The sequence below is a fragment of the Callorhinus ursinus genome, unplaced genomic scaffold (assembly GCF_003265705.2).
Source record: "Callorhinus ursinus isolate GAN/ISIS: 27379988/994484 unplaced genomic scaffold, GSC_fseal_2.0 scaffold20, whole genome shotgun sequence".
Taxonomy (NCBI): Eukaryota; Metazoa; Chordata; class Mammalia; order Carnivora; family Otariidae; genus Callorhinus; species Callorhinus ursinus.
This window is the reverse complement of record NW_027397082.1, coordinates 32,192,613-32,206,119: the sequence shown is the minus strand read 5'-3', so window position 1 is coordinate 32,206,119 and position 13,507 is coordinate 32,192,613. Positions and strand designations below refer to the sequence as shown.

Sequence of the window (13,507 nt, the reverse complement as noted above, 5' to 3'; positions counted from 1 at the left end):
GTCAAACTTACAAAATAAAGTAGCAAGACTAGCGAGCTTTGCCATACTAACTCCACATCCTTGTAGCTCGACCTCCTAGGAAGGCTCAGCACATGTCCTTTCCAAGGTGGTGACCCCCACTGTCTCCAGCCTGGGCTCTGCCCGTGTTTGTAGCCTTCAAAGCACCCTGCCTTCCAGAACTGGGATAGGTGGCAGGCTCACAGACTGAGCAAGAGAACCAAATCTTCACTTGAGCCTTTGCGACCTACAGCAATAAACCTGACTGTGTTTTGCTTCTGTTCATTGTAACTATTGTTTGCCTAGATAGAGTGGACGCAATAGATGATTTCTCTACTGGGGGTGGCAAGTGGGAGAGAGGTGAACCCCAGCCTGGGAGCTGCATTCTGTTTATAAAAAACCTACCAAGGAAAGAACTGAATGAAAAGGGATGGGAAACCTGAGACAGAGTATAGGCCGACAGTGCTGTGGTGGGAAGGTGAAGGGGCACTGCCCCCGCTAGGGCCCTTAGGCAGCCAGGCCTTGTCCAGACAGATGGAGGCCAGAAGGACCCTGGTGCAGTGCACGTGAGTAGAACATAAAATGCATGTGGGGTAGCATCTGTGGGCACCTGAACGGGACCAAGGAAGAGGTAAGGGATGGAAAGAGGAGACATGATGTGGTTGGGTTTGGCGGAGCATCTTGAACAAAGGTCTTGAGAGCAGAAGGAGAGTCTCATGGGGACAGAGAGGGGAGGAAAACAGAGCTGGGAAAGGAACCCAGGGATACCACAGAGGCCAAGGAACTGGACTCTACAAATCCGTGCTGAGCAGAAGCGGCACTTCACGTGGAAAAAACCCCTCCCCACGCCCTTGCCGGCATGACATCTTGTCGCCCTTCTAAACTTTTTCCCACCACATTGGTCAAAAACGGTATTTCTTTGGTTTGGTTTGTATTTCTTAATTATATGTGTAGAAACCGAAATCAGTACAGCCTTTTAAGAGGACGGTTTGGCAATATGTAGCAGACTGGAAAATGCTCGTACTTTTTATCCCACTAGAACCGCTGTCAGAAATTTCTCTCACAGGTACACTCCCCAAGTACCCAGAGATTCATGTCTGAAGCTGGTCACTGAAGGGTCATTTGTGAGGACCAAACCCACCCCAGAGGCAGGCTCAACCAGTCCCGATCCATCTGTACAATGGGGTCCTGCTGCTGTAGAAATGAATGCCGTAGAGCGATGTGAGCTGACTCCACCCTGCTGCGAAGCCAGTGACAAAGCACAGATGGGGTTATGCCACGTATCGCCAGTTAAAAAACAACAACAATATAAGGACATAGACAGGCATGGGGTAAAACTATTCTGGAAACTGTTCACTGTGGCTACTTCTTGAGTAGGAGTGATAGTTTGGAGACTCTTTTATTCTGTGGCCTTCCACATTTTTTAAACTACGTCCATATATTTTAGTCACGTGTCAGTATATTATAATCATGTATATTACATGTACATGGGGAAAGCAGGCTGAGGCATAGCTATGGGAAATCTGGTGTGGGGTCGTGAGGCTTGAGCCCGCTTCTGCAAGGCCCCAGGACTTCCCCACAGGCCACACATAAGGCAGCAGTAGAATATTCCAGCAAAAGTGACTGCAAGAGCCTAACCTTCAGTAGGGTAGTGTGGGGTCAGGCAGAGCTTAGATAATAATCTTTTCACCCCACTGGGAGAGCTGCTGGATGCCCTGGTCCCACAGAGCCCCAGAAATTCCCACTTCTCTCATTTGTGCCTTGAGATATTTGGTCACCGTCATCGTTTTCTGTCCCACAGGAGATACCCTGGCTCCGACAGGACCATGCTGCAGAGGTGGCAGGTATAGTGACCCCCGTAGAGGACTCTTAAGTCTGAGGAAACCCCGTGGGAAGGCAAATCAGAAATAGCTCAGGCCCTAGTGATGGAGAGACAAAGCATGTGGGTGACTCGGGAGGGATCTTATTTTTTAATTTACCAAAATGTCCCAAGTATTTCCCTAAAAAGATCTTAGTGATCGAAAGTAGTACTTGAGGCTCGGAGCCGGAACTGGGTAGTGTGTGTATGTGTGTGTGTGTGTGTGTGTGTGTGTGTGTGTGTGTGTACACATGTGTATGCACCTGCTCCATCCATGCAGATAGACACATATGTCTAAATGGACATAGTATAGAGGGGCTCCAGTGTTCACCTCTTCTTCTGAGAAGACATGCATGACTCTCAGCTTGAATGAATGGACATTTAGCCTCTGATTCTCAGTGAAAGGCAGGGACCCCAAAAGGGCCAGTCCTAGAGATCAAATGACAACAAGAAATTAACTCCTGGTCACTCTTGTCCAAAATCCTTTCCCAGCGAGAGGGCCAAGCGAGAGAGCACAGCATATAGGTCCTATATAAGAGGTGACAACTATACTGGACTGTTCATTCACCCCTTGGTCCTGCTGATTTTCCCAAATACCGTCCTGATTCCACCTTGACTCTACATTCTAAGGCCCTAAGAATGAGTGTTATCCCAATAGGTGGGGACAGAAAAGAAAGTCCCTAAATTCCCAGAGGAAGACAGATCATTCAGTCTCTTGGTGAGGGCTGCTTTCTACTGTAAGGTCCCCTTGGCTTTTTTTTTTCTTTATTTTTTATTTTATCCTTTTTTAAAGATTTATTTATTTATTTATTTGAAAGAGAGAGAATGAGAGAGAAAGAGAGCACATGAGAGGGGGGAGGGTCAGAGGGAGAAGCAGACTCCCTGCTGAGCAGGGAGCCCAATGCGGGACTCGATCCCGGGACTCCAGGATCATGACCAGAGCCAAAGGCAGTTGCTTAACCAACTGAGCCACCCAGGTGCCCGGCTTATTTTTTTTTTAAAGATTTTATTTATTTATTTGACAGAGAGAGAGATAGCGAGAGCAGGAACACAAGCAGGGGGAGTGGGAGAGGGAGAAACAGGCTTCCCGCGGAGCAGGGAGCCCGATGCGGGGCTTGATCCCAGGATCCTGGGACTGCGACCTAAGCCAAAGGCAGAAGCTCAACGACTGAGCCACCCAGGTGCCCCATCAGCTTATTTTTTTAATCATAAAAAGGTTAGCAGTAAGTTCACCCACAGCATTTATGCTCTTATTTTAATCAACTTTTGAGTATCACACCCAGCAGCTAAACAAAAGAAGCCTTTATCCTTGGCTTTGGACTGCTGAGCTGTATTTTTTTTTTTCCTGGCCAACTTTGCTTCCTGAATATATTTGCTTCAGTTCACGTTGGAATTAGTGTGGCCTCCCCGCTTTGTCCTGGCTCGGGCGCAAGGTGCACGGGGAATAGTGGAGGTGTGTGCTGCCTGCTCTCACCCACACAGCAAGGACTGCAGAGGGCTGAGAAATGGACCCCCATGGTCCTTAGGAAGATGCCAGTCGTGTTTGGTTTATCTCCTCTTTGTCTTTTCTGGTAGAAAAGGGACATCAGCAATTTTGAGTATCTCATGCACCTCAACACTGCGGCTGGGAGGACCTACAATGACTATATGCAGTATCCAGTGTTTCCCTGGGTCCTGGCCGACTACACCTCACAGGTATAGTATTCGCATGGATGCTGTTCAGACATCCCGAGGCTTCCTGACCCTGAAGACCAGAGCATACTAAATCAGCATGCAGAGCCTCTGCTATGAGGTTCAGTCCACCTGGGCCTGAGGGCTGCTCCATGCTTGGCCCTTCACCCCAGAGGAGGTCTTTGGAGTCTGGCTGCTTGGGTTCCTGTCCAGATCCACCTGTGGGAAGGTGACCCCACCTGTGGGATGATCAACATGATGAGGACAGTTGCTAACAGGAGCCCCAGAGGGCTTCCTGACTTACTACTATCAAGGCAACTGATACCCATCTGCTGAGACACTGCCATGGACAAATGTTGGTCGTTCAAGTGAAGCAGGCCATGGAATTTATTCCTTGAATCAACATGTGTGGGGTGGGGGGCAGAGGATAGGAGAGAGACAGAGAGAGAGACCCAGAGAGAGCAAACTACCCCCCTGTATCTTGACTTCAGCAGTCAAGAGGTTGGTATGTGGATTTCACTCAGGATCTGGACTGAGACATGTTGGGACAGGGGAGGCTGATGGCAAGGCCAGATCATTCCCTCTTTTAGCTGTCCCTGGACCTCAGCAGGCAGGGGAGGGAGGAGGAAAGCTAACAGAGCTAGGCCAGGATGACATTGCCGGGAATGACCTGGTTATGAAGCACCGTCCCAACCACCTGGACTCTGGCCATGAAGGGGGGTGTTGAGCTGTGTGTGTAAAGGACAGAAGGTGGCTAAGTCCTGGTTCAGACCAGCCCTTGCCAGTCCTGCCTAGCCAGGGCTGCTTGGAAGACTGATACTCAGGATTTGGGAGAGGGAGCCCCAGTCTTTTGTGACCTCCCATCCCCAATGAAAACATTTAACACAAAACTTTTATCGCCAGCTGCATGTTGCCTTTTATTTCCCTAATGATCCATCTGAGGCTGAGGTATTTCAAAAATGAAACCTGCAAATCCCAGCTTTAACTCACATGTTGCAAAGTGGTGGTTTACCAGCCCCTTTTGTTTAGCCCAAAATTTTGATTACTTACCCATATTTAAAAAGCAGGAGATTTCTCCTAAAAATCTGGATTTCCAATATCTTTTGGAAAATCAGGAGATGTAGCAGGTTGGAAGCCCCATTCTGTCCTGGCAAAATCAGCAGTGGCTGAGATGGCTCTCCACGTGTGCCATCGGTCACAGGGCTCTGAGAAGTGCCTGCCTCACTCTGCCCCCACCCCTCGTTCTGCTGGTGTTGGGACGGGGACAGGCCCTGCCTCCCCAGGGAGGCCTGCAGCGGCTCATGGTTGGTGAAAAGGAAAAGAAGTATAAAGAAACACTTTCTATGAGACATACAAATCCTGGGGGATACACACCTCCTCTGCTAAAATGTAGAACATCTCTGCTAAAAGCAGACATCTCCGAGGACACCTGGCCCTAAAAACTTCAGGTCTCCACTGCTCTGTATTATATTCCCCAGGACAGAGGAAGGGGCGACATTACATGCTGTCATTGCCCAGAAGGGAGTGGGCTCCAGAGAAAGGAGGCCGTTCCTCACATTTCCTCCCCGAACAGAACAGAGGACTTCTAACTTCTAGAGAGTTTGATTCCTGGCAAGGACCATGACCTCCTGAGGCATACAGCTGTCTCCATGAGGGCTGGAGCCAAGCACCTCATTGACAACAGGGATTCTTTTCCAAGTCTCTTTTCAGTAACCGGTGGCGATGTTCTGATTTGGGTCAACTTGGAACCGGTTCACTGTGAATTCAATCTTCCCCTCCTCTTATTTTCCTTCTCTCCCTTATTAAGTCTTTGTGGATCACTGGCTCTGGGGCCATAAAACCCCCGCACGCCTGCTAATCACTGGAGGGGGGTCAGACCAAACGACGATAAACCAATAAAGAGAACCATAAAACTAAAGAGCGTGGCTCCTGAAGTCTCGCTGGGGCACAAGAGGGTCTGAGGGGAGTTAACTCCAGCCACACGTCTGCCTTCTAGACATTGAACTTGACGAATCCCAAGACTTTCCGTGATCTCTCAAAGCCTATGGGGGCTCAGACCAAGGAAAGGAAGCTGAAATTCATCCAGAGGTTTAAAGAAGTTGAGAAGACTGAAGGTGGGTAGATCCCAGCTTGACTTTTTTTTTTTTTTTCCCCTGCAGTGTTGCTCATTCAAGTGCCTTGAAATGGTCGTTGGTAACAATTTAGGTTCTCACCTAGTGTGGACACAATTATATTGGGATAGGGAATACCTCTAGTCTGCTGGTCTGCATCCTGACTGCATGGAAGAATCACCTGAGCAGGTTTTACACATACTGATGTCCAGGCCCCACCTCTAGAAATTCTGATTTAAGTAAGGCTGTGGTGAGGTGCAGGGTGGACTGGGAACTACCATGCTAAGAGCTACTACCTCCAGACCTAGGGGCCGCCAGACTCAGAGAGTACATTCATTCAGCACTCTGTATATTCCAGGCACAGGCCAGACTTAAATACAGTGGTCCATTTCAAAGAGAAGGGAATTAAACTCAGAGAGCTCAGGCAATGCATTCAAGATCAGAGCTTCTAAATGGTGGAGCCTGTATTTGTCTTGACTCTAGAAACTACTTCCCAAACTTTGTTCATCTGCACATCACATTTATAATTTTTGCCACATTCACGTGCGACTTGAACTCCTATTGCCTTAATTTTTTTTTTCTTTAGGTCTATTCACTTCTGAACTTTGATGAACGTATTTTAAAAGGAAATTTTTCTGTCATGCAGTTGATGCTAGCTCTATTGGTTTTCTCAAATACTTTGAAATAAGCATATAATTTAAAAGAAGGAGCAGGCATCCATGAACCATGAAAAATTCCCTTGGGAACCAGAGGCATTGTGCTTTGGAAAGGCTTACATGGCCCAGAGACACTGCTTTTGGCGAGCACGTTCTCAGCAGGACAGGGAGACTCCTGCTGCCTCCCGCACAGCCCGGGACCCCTGCGCTGTGTGGGGCTGGCACTCAGACTCGCTCAGGGGAGATGGGAGGATGTGGACGGTTGGGCAGGCCCTCCTTGCCCTGCTTATTTCCTTCTGAGGCTGAAGCTCAATCATTAGGACCCCTCTCGGGTCCCCCGCCCAGGTGCTGTTCCTCTGGCTGCCAGGCGTGGCTGGGTTCCTTCCACAGAGGCAGGCAGGGGAGCATGGGATATCACCGTTCTCTCCCATCTCCCATCTCTCCCTGGGCGTGCATTCGAGCTGCCCATTGCGTTTGGGACCTTGTACAAGTTCCTCCACCAACCTCCCAAACAACCAACTTAGAGAGCTCCTGCGTGGCACAAGGGAGGGCTTTAGGCTGGGCATGGGGCTGGCGGCGAGATGGCTGAGCAGTCGCTGCAGGGAGCTGGTTTAGGCCTTTGCCGACTGCGCTGGTGGGATTGTAGGCACGCTGGGGCTTTCTACATACCCCTTAACTCAGAAGACCAAAGCACTGTCTCCCCACGAATCCTGAGTACAGCCTTCCCAGAGCCTGCCCCTGCCCACATCTTTGGGAGTAGAAAACTGAGGACTCGGGGGTGCAGCTGAGGGTCTTGAATGGGCTTTTCATCACCGTGGCTACTGGCCAAATCTTAATGGCGTCTGCAAGCAGAACCAAGGCTCCACTGGCCTGCAGATGCTCTCTTGAGCAGGGCTTGTGTCCGCTGCTCATGCTTGAGCATCGTAGAGCCTGTGTGTCTACAGTCTGTCCCAGCACAGGTGGGAAATCCGCTCCAGACATGTCTTTTTATTGCAGGAGACATGACTGTCCAGTGCCACTACTGTACTCACTATTCCTCGGCCATCATTGTCACCTCCTACCTGGTCCGGATGCCACCCTATACCCAGGCCTTCTGCTCTCTGCAGGTGAGCTCCCTTCCATACATACATACACACACACACACACACACACACACACACAACTATATCTCACAGACTAAGGGCTGGGCTTGGGTGAAGCAGGGATCTCCCGGCTAGAAAGCCAATCTTCAGCCAGTGATTCCCACTTGATGCTGGCTCCAGGATTCTGGGCAGTCAGCTGAGGCAGGCTGCTCAGCATCAGTGACCTGCGGTGACCTGCATGTCTGCCCAACAGTGTTGCAGAAAGACTCTAAAAATAAGGAATGAGAGATGTGGGGGAAAAATACTTAACATAAGTCGGTTTTAGTGGAGAAGGAAAAGCAGAAAGCTTGAAGACTTCCTTGAAGGTAGGTGGTCAGAAATTAGAAGAATAAACCCAAAGAAGGAAGAGGGAAAGAGTGCCACTTGTGACTTCAGAACGCAGACAGCCATGCTAAGTACAAGTTGAAAGGCTTAAAAGGACGAAGTGTTTGAATAATGAATAGCTGAACCAGAGAAAGAAACTAACCAACTTAGCCACCCATAAACCAAGAGACCATTCATTATGCCAGCTTAGGGTTGCCAGATTTCACAAATAAAAACACAGGATGCCCAGGTATATTTGAATTTCAGATAAACAGTGAATTTTTTATCCTAAAAAAATTAGTTGTTGTTTATCTGAAATTCAAATATAGCTGGGCCCCCTTCTGTTTTACCTCAGCCCTACACCGCGTGAAGTAAGCAAGTCTGGCTCTGAGTGGGTGGTACTGTCCAAGGCACGTGGGGTTGCTGGGATGGAGTCCTTTGCAGGCAGCCAAGAAGTTTATTTTCTCTCTTTTCTTTCTGACCTTATCACTGGGATCCTGCTTCCCAGGTTGTCCCAGGGGCACAGCTTTTGACTGGGGAGAGCCACTGGGTAGCCCAGCTGCAGCCAGCTGGCTCAGTCAACCCCCAAGTGAATGCAGCACACAGCCCAAGTGTAGGGCCTGACCTGCTCCAGGCCTCACAAGTGTCCTATGAAGAGGAGGGCATGAGCCATGGTGGGCAACAGGCCACGAATATGCACAGACTTACTCCGATAGTGAAGTTCATCAAAGAGAAAGAGCGAGTGTTCCAGGAGTTGTGGGGTTTTGGTCTGACCTCACCAAAAGGCCACTCTTTGTGGTCAGATGACCTTGGCCCTGAGATACCAAAGGCCACGTCAGCACTAAATCCAACTCCTGAGCCCTAGGTGGGAACGGGTAGGCAAAGTCAAGGTGATTTCTCCAATTAGGAACAAAATCCCTCCTGTCTTCTGTGTCTTGGCACAGTGTTCTCTCTCCTTAAAGGCAGGGATTGTCTAGACATTGTATAACCTCCTCTCCCTGGAAATTCACTCAAAAATAATAAGTGTGCTTCCCCTGAGCCTTTCTCAGGCAACAAGCATTTTAAGTAAGTTTGGTTTGGAGAACAAACGGTCCCAGAGCTATAGCCCGTGCCAGGAATCCCATCCAGATGTTGCTCATTAATCCACAAGAAGCCATGATCACTGTCGATGATGATGGTGATGCGTTCCGCTACGGCGTTCCCTCCAGGCAGTTCTGGATGCTTTAAAAGCTTTCTTTTGTCCCTTCAGTCTAATGCTCTAAAGCCCCATCTCCACCTGTTTCTAAGGGTCCTCTCACATGGACAGGAGGCAGAGTGAACTTGAAACGGCATCAGCTATGAGATTTATACACCAGCTCTGCTACTTCACAGATACAGAATCTTCTGCAAGTGATTTTACCTCTGGAAATGAGGGCTAAATATGCACAGGTCCCTGAGCTGTTGAGATTAAATGAGGAAATGTGGGTAAAGCCCCTAGCTCAGGGCCTGACACTGCATAGGTGATCAATCATTATTACTTCACTTCTTTTCCCTGCACTCAGCCAGATCGAACCTGAGCAAGCCTGAACTTGTCCAAGCTGGTCCGCCCTGGGCTAAGCTAATTCAAGACAGTCTGGACTGCAGAGAAGCATTCCAGGATGGCATGAGCCAGATGAAACAGGTGTGCTGCAAACTCACAGAGATACTGGGTTAAGGCCACTCTGAAGTTGGTCACAACTAGTTTGAGCTTTCTTTTTAGCTAGTTTGATCCGTGGATGACCTCCCCAAACTGGGTTGAGATGGTCTAAACCAGTGCAAGATGGTCAGAACCAATTTTATCTGCTTTTGGGTAGCACACATGTAGTCACATTAGCTCCAGCCCTTTGACTCCCATGTTGAAGTCTGATGTGATTCCCAGTTTTTCCTGGTTCAAATCTATCTGTGGCTGTTGGCCCATCTGTGTTGAAATCATTTGGGCTCTCCATGTGTGATTTTTACTGACTCTTTTAGTGTGTCATAAGAAAACCCCACAGTCTTCTGCTTTTTTCCTTAGAATAAAAGATGAAATTTAGCTCCCAAGGGAATGGGTAAAAGGCTAGATCTGGGGAGAAATGCACCTGGCTCTTCTGTGGGAGTCGTGGGGTCTTCAAAGACTTCCTTAGGAATGTTCTGGCATCTTCCTGAAGTCAGGCTCTTTCTTCTGTCCCACCCTATCTCCTAGGGGGCAGGCTCATTTCTTAAGAGACCTTTGCTTCACCCCTATGTGGTGACAAGGAAAGGAGCCTCACCATATTCTCGATAGACTAGACTTCCATTCCCCAGCGTGGACCATGGGGTAGGGAAGAGTAAGGGAAAGGTGGAGAAGGTGCAGAATCCAGGCATGAGCCCTTCTTATTTTATTTATCTGGAGAGCAGGGAACTGAGAATGTTGGGTGTTTCCGGAGCCAGGTGTGCATGCAAGAGTCATGACAAAAAGCATGCTTCCCCATTCTGCATGAAGTAAGCTCTGCCTCTTGCCTATGAGTGTGAATGAGCCAGAGGGACCTCCTTGCTCATTCAATGGCTTGGTGGGAGGAATCGCCTTTGGTGCAGAGAGCCATGTGTCTATGCGCTGTACCCGGTGTGGCCCGGTGCACTGTCGAGAGGCATATGCGGCATTCCTTGGGCACTGTGGCCTGCCCCCCGAGCGGGATGTGGACAGAAGGAGGGGCTCTCATACACGGCCTAGAATTGCCATGCAGCACATTCTGATCCCTGGGTGGAAGGTGTGCTGTGGTCCCTTCATTTTTGCATCTTACTAACTTTGGGCTGCTCTCGGAATCGTTGCATTCCTCTATGGTTCCCGTGTTTGATCTTCTGCCTCAAACCTGGTATTACGATGATAGACTCTCACAGTCCAGAAGACCCGGCATAGGGGCAGCGCGAGCCGAGCCGGTGACATGCACAAGTCGTGGGATGAGACGCAAGCCGGTCGTGCGCTGTTACCCCCGCCCCGCGGAGGTGTGAGACCGCAGCCCGCCAGAGGTTTGGCTCCCGGCATGCCTCATTCTCGGGCATCTCGCCCGCCTGGAGCCGGGGCCCAAGAGCACCCAGGAGGCCGCGCCGGGGCCGGGGCCACAGCCCAGGCCCCTGTCCCGGCCCCGGCAAGAGCACAGTGGCGGGGAGGCTGGCGAGGAGACTCGCCTAGGCAGGGCAGAGCCAGGCGGCAGCGCCCCAGCGAGGGCACAGTGGCGGTGCTGCTGCAGCTGCTGTTACATTTAATAAGAACCTGAAATAAAGTGCTGTGTTAATTAAGTCGCAGCCCGTGTGACGGCGGCTGTTACCAGCAGTGGGGAAGGGTTTTCTGAACCACCTGAGGCGAGATGGCTGGTTTTCGTGTAAGACAGATGCTAACTGCAGAGAGAACCGAGAACCGCCTGAGTGGTCCACGTGGGAGCTCCACGGGTGCCAGGCCAGAGGTCTGGCTGGAGCTGTGTCCAAAGCAAAGGCACAATTAGCATTATGCTGACACAACAAGGAGCATTCAAAAAGGCTCATGTAATAAAGACAGGCAGACCTGGGACAAAGTCCTGGCTCTAGAACTTTCTAATTGGTAGTGTTGAATAACCAGGCCTCTGTTCTTCCTCCCTTAAAATAACCCCTGCCAGGGCACCTGGGTGGTTCAGTCATTAAGCGTCTGCCTTCCTCTCAGGTCAGGATCCCAGGGTCCTGGGATCAAGCCCCGCGTCGGGCTCCCTGCTCAGCGGGGAGCCTGCTTCTCCCTCTCCCACTCCCCCTGCTTGTGTTCCCTCTCTTGCTGTGTCTCTGTCGAATAAATAAATAAAATATTTAAAAATAAATAAATAAATAAAATAAAATAACCCCTGCCTCAGTAGGTGGTAAAGATGAGGTGAGCTACAGCACAGGAGCCCTTTGGCTGGTCTCTAAATGCTCCATATATGTCCACCCTCCTCCCCGTAAGAGTAGGCAGCAGGCTTTTCAAAACCTTTGTGGGTTTTGTCTATTGAGTAAATGTCCACATCCTCCAGGAAGGAAAGCTAATGGCTACTCGGGGGTCAGCCCACCCTCCATGGAGAGCAAGACTGATAAGGCAGCCCAGCTGGTACACAGGCTTCCCAAATTCTGTTGGACCGACAGCTCAGCTTACCAAGTGGGGTGTTAGAGCCTGGCACTTTTCTGAAGAAGCCTGCCAGGGGCCAAGCCCAGCTCTTTCTCAACTGCACACATTGGCCCCTTTATTTCTTTGGTGGTGGGGGGGAGTCTCAAAATTGTCCAGATGATGTGCTTGCTCTTTTCCTCCAGCCCCTGTCCCAGGACCCCACCTCCACTTCCCCCCAGACCCCACCTTCTGCTTCCAGTAACTTTTAAATTTTCTTTTTCTTCTTCAGAGCCCCTGGTTACCTTCTCCATGCACACTGAGGTTCGGGCCCCCACCTGAGCTCCTCAGTTCCCAGTCTGCCAAGGGAAAGGGGCTTCAGGGTGGGGCTCTTGGAGCACCTCTTCCTGCACTCCTGGCACTGCAGGAGGTACTTCATGCACACATTCACACACACGCACACTCACACTCACGTGCTCACACGTTTGCACACCCACAACAGTCACCCCAGAGGTTGCAGAGGAGAGTGTGGGGTGCCCTCTTTGAAGGACAGAGGACAGCAGCTTAGACCAACTGATGTGCACACAGGGTCCTGTAAGTGGATTGGTTACATGGGATACTTGTAAATTACCGGAAAGAACATCTGCCAGGACAATGGGTTGTCGGCCTCCTCATAAAACCAATCCCATTACCTGGATGTGGCAGTTGTTGACTCGGGTCAGTCCCACAGGAAAGGAAGAACAGACTTTTCTAGCACGTAGTGTACGAATCTCTATATTTAAGTGTCCTTGAGCACATGTAGTTGCTGTACTCTCTGCAGGTCTTGGTCCACAATTGAGTGGGTTTTTTTTTTTTCAACATAGTTTCCCCACCCGTACTGGAGAGGGGTTTAAGAATGTCGCTCTTGAAATGCTTACCCAGGGATTCAGGTGCACATAGGAGTAGTGCCTTTGGCACAGAACATTCCTTTCAAGACCATTTCCAGTTTTAATAGATGTACCACGATCATGGACTTTCTTCTGATTTGAACTCCTGCCAATGTCCAACAGAAGTCCTTATTGGCCATTTCTCTCCCCGTTATTTTGCTTTTAATTTTGATTCATCTCTTCGCAAAATTTTGCACCTCTAGGAAGTATTTGAACTGAGGGAGGATACTTAGGGTTATATTGTTTCTGAGCCCTTAAATATTCAGAATATCTTTCTGGCTTCTTCATGAAGGAGTGATATCAGTTGGACATAAAATCCAAAGCCTGTACCTTTTGCCTCGGAAACCTCCAACCTTGGCTGCCTTGTCTTCTAGCCTTTTAACATCACATGGGAAAAGTTTTCTGCCAACGAGAGGTTGTTCCTTCGTTGATAATAATATCACTATTATTTTTTTCGGCATATTGGATACACATAGGAGTCATTGTTCTTGATACTCGAGGATATCTGCAGAATAGATTAAGGAGCAAATCTTGGCTCCATAATTCTCTCTGATCATCTGGTCTCCATCCAGTCTCTAGACTTAATTTTGTTGTGGTTTTATCTTATTTTGTCTTGGACTTTCCTCGTGGCGGCGCTCTGCAGGCCTTCATTGTGCCTCCTTGCCTCGCTCCTGTTCTCCCTTCCTTTTCTCCTTCCTTCCTTTCCTGAGAATCGAGTCCTGGTGGAGACTCACTGCTGGAGGCCCCCAGGGTCTGTGTCCACCCACA

General features: G+C 49.5%; 1 protein-coding gene across 11 annotated transcripts in view; it reads left to right on the top strand.

Annotated features, from left to right (window-relative positions):
• The window catches only part of WDFY4 (WDFY family member 4), a 291,091-nt gene that overhangs the window by 248,071 nt on the left and 29,513 nt on the right, over positions 1 to 13,507 (top strand). For 10 of the 11 annotated variants that reach the window (XM_025880584.2, XM_025880579.2, XM_025880582.2 and 7 more), the window contains 4 exons: positions 1,799 to 1,841; positions 3,431 to 3,550; positions 5,523 to 5,640; positions 7,290 to 7,399. In XM_025880584.2, coding sequence (XP_025736369.1) covers positions 1,799 to 1,841; positions 3,431 to 3,550; positions 5,523 to 5,640; positions 7,290 to 7,399 — 391 coding nt within the window. Of the gene's footprint in view, positions 1 to 1,798; positions 1,842 to 3,430; positions 3,551 to 5,333; positions 5,498 to 5,522; positions 5,641 to 7,289; positions 7,400 to 13,507 lie in introns of those variants that run through there. The other variant, XM_025880585.2, reaches the window with a different exon arrangement.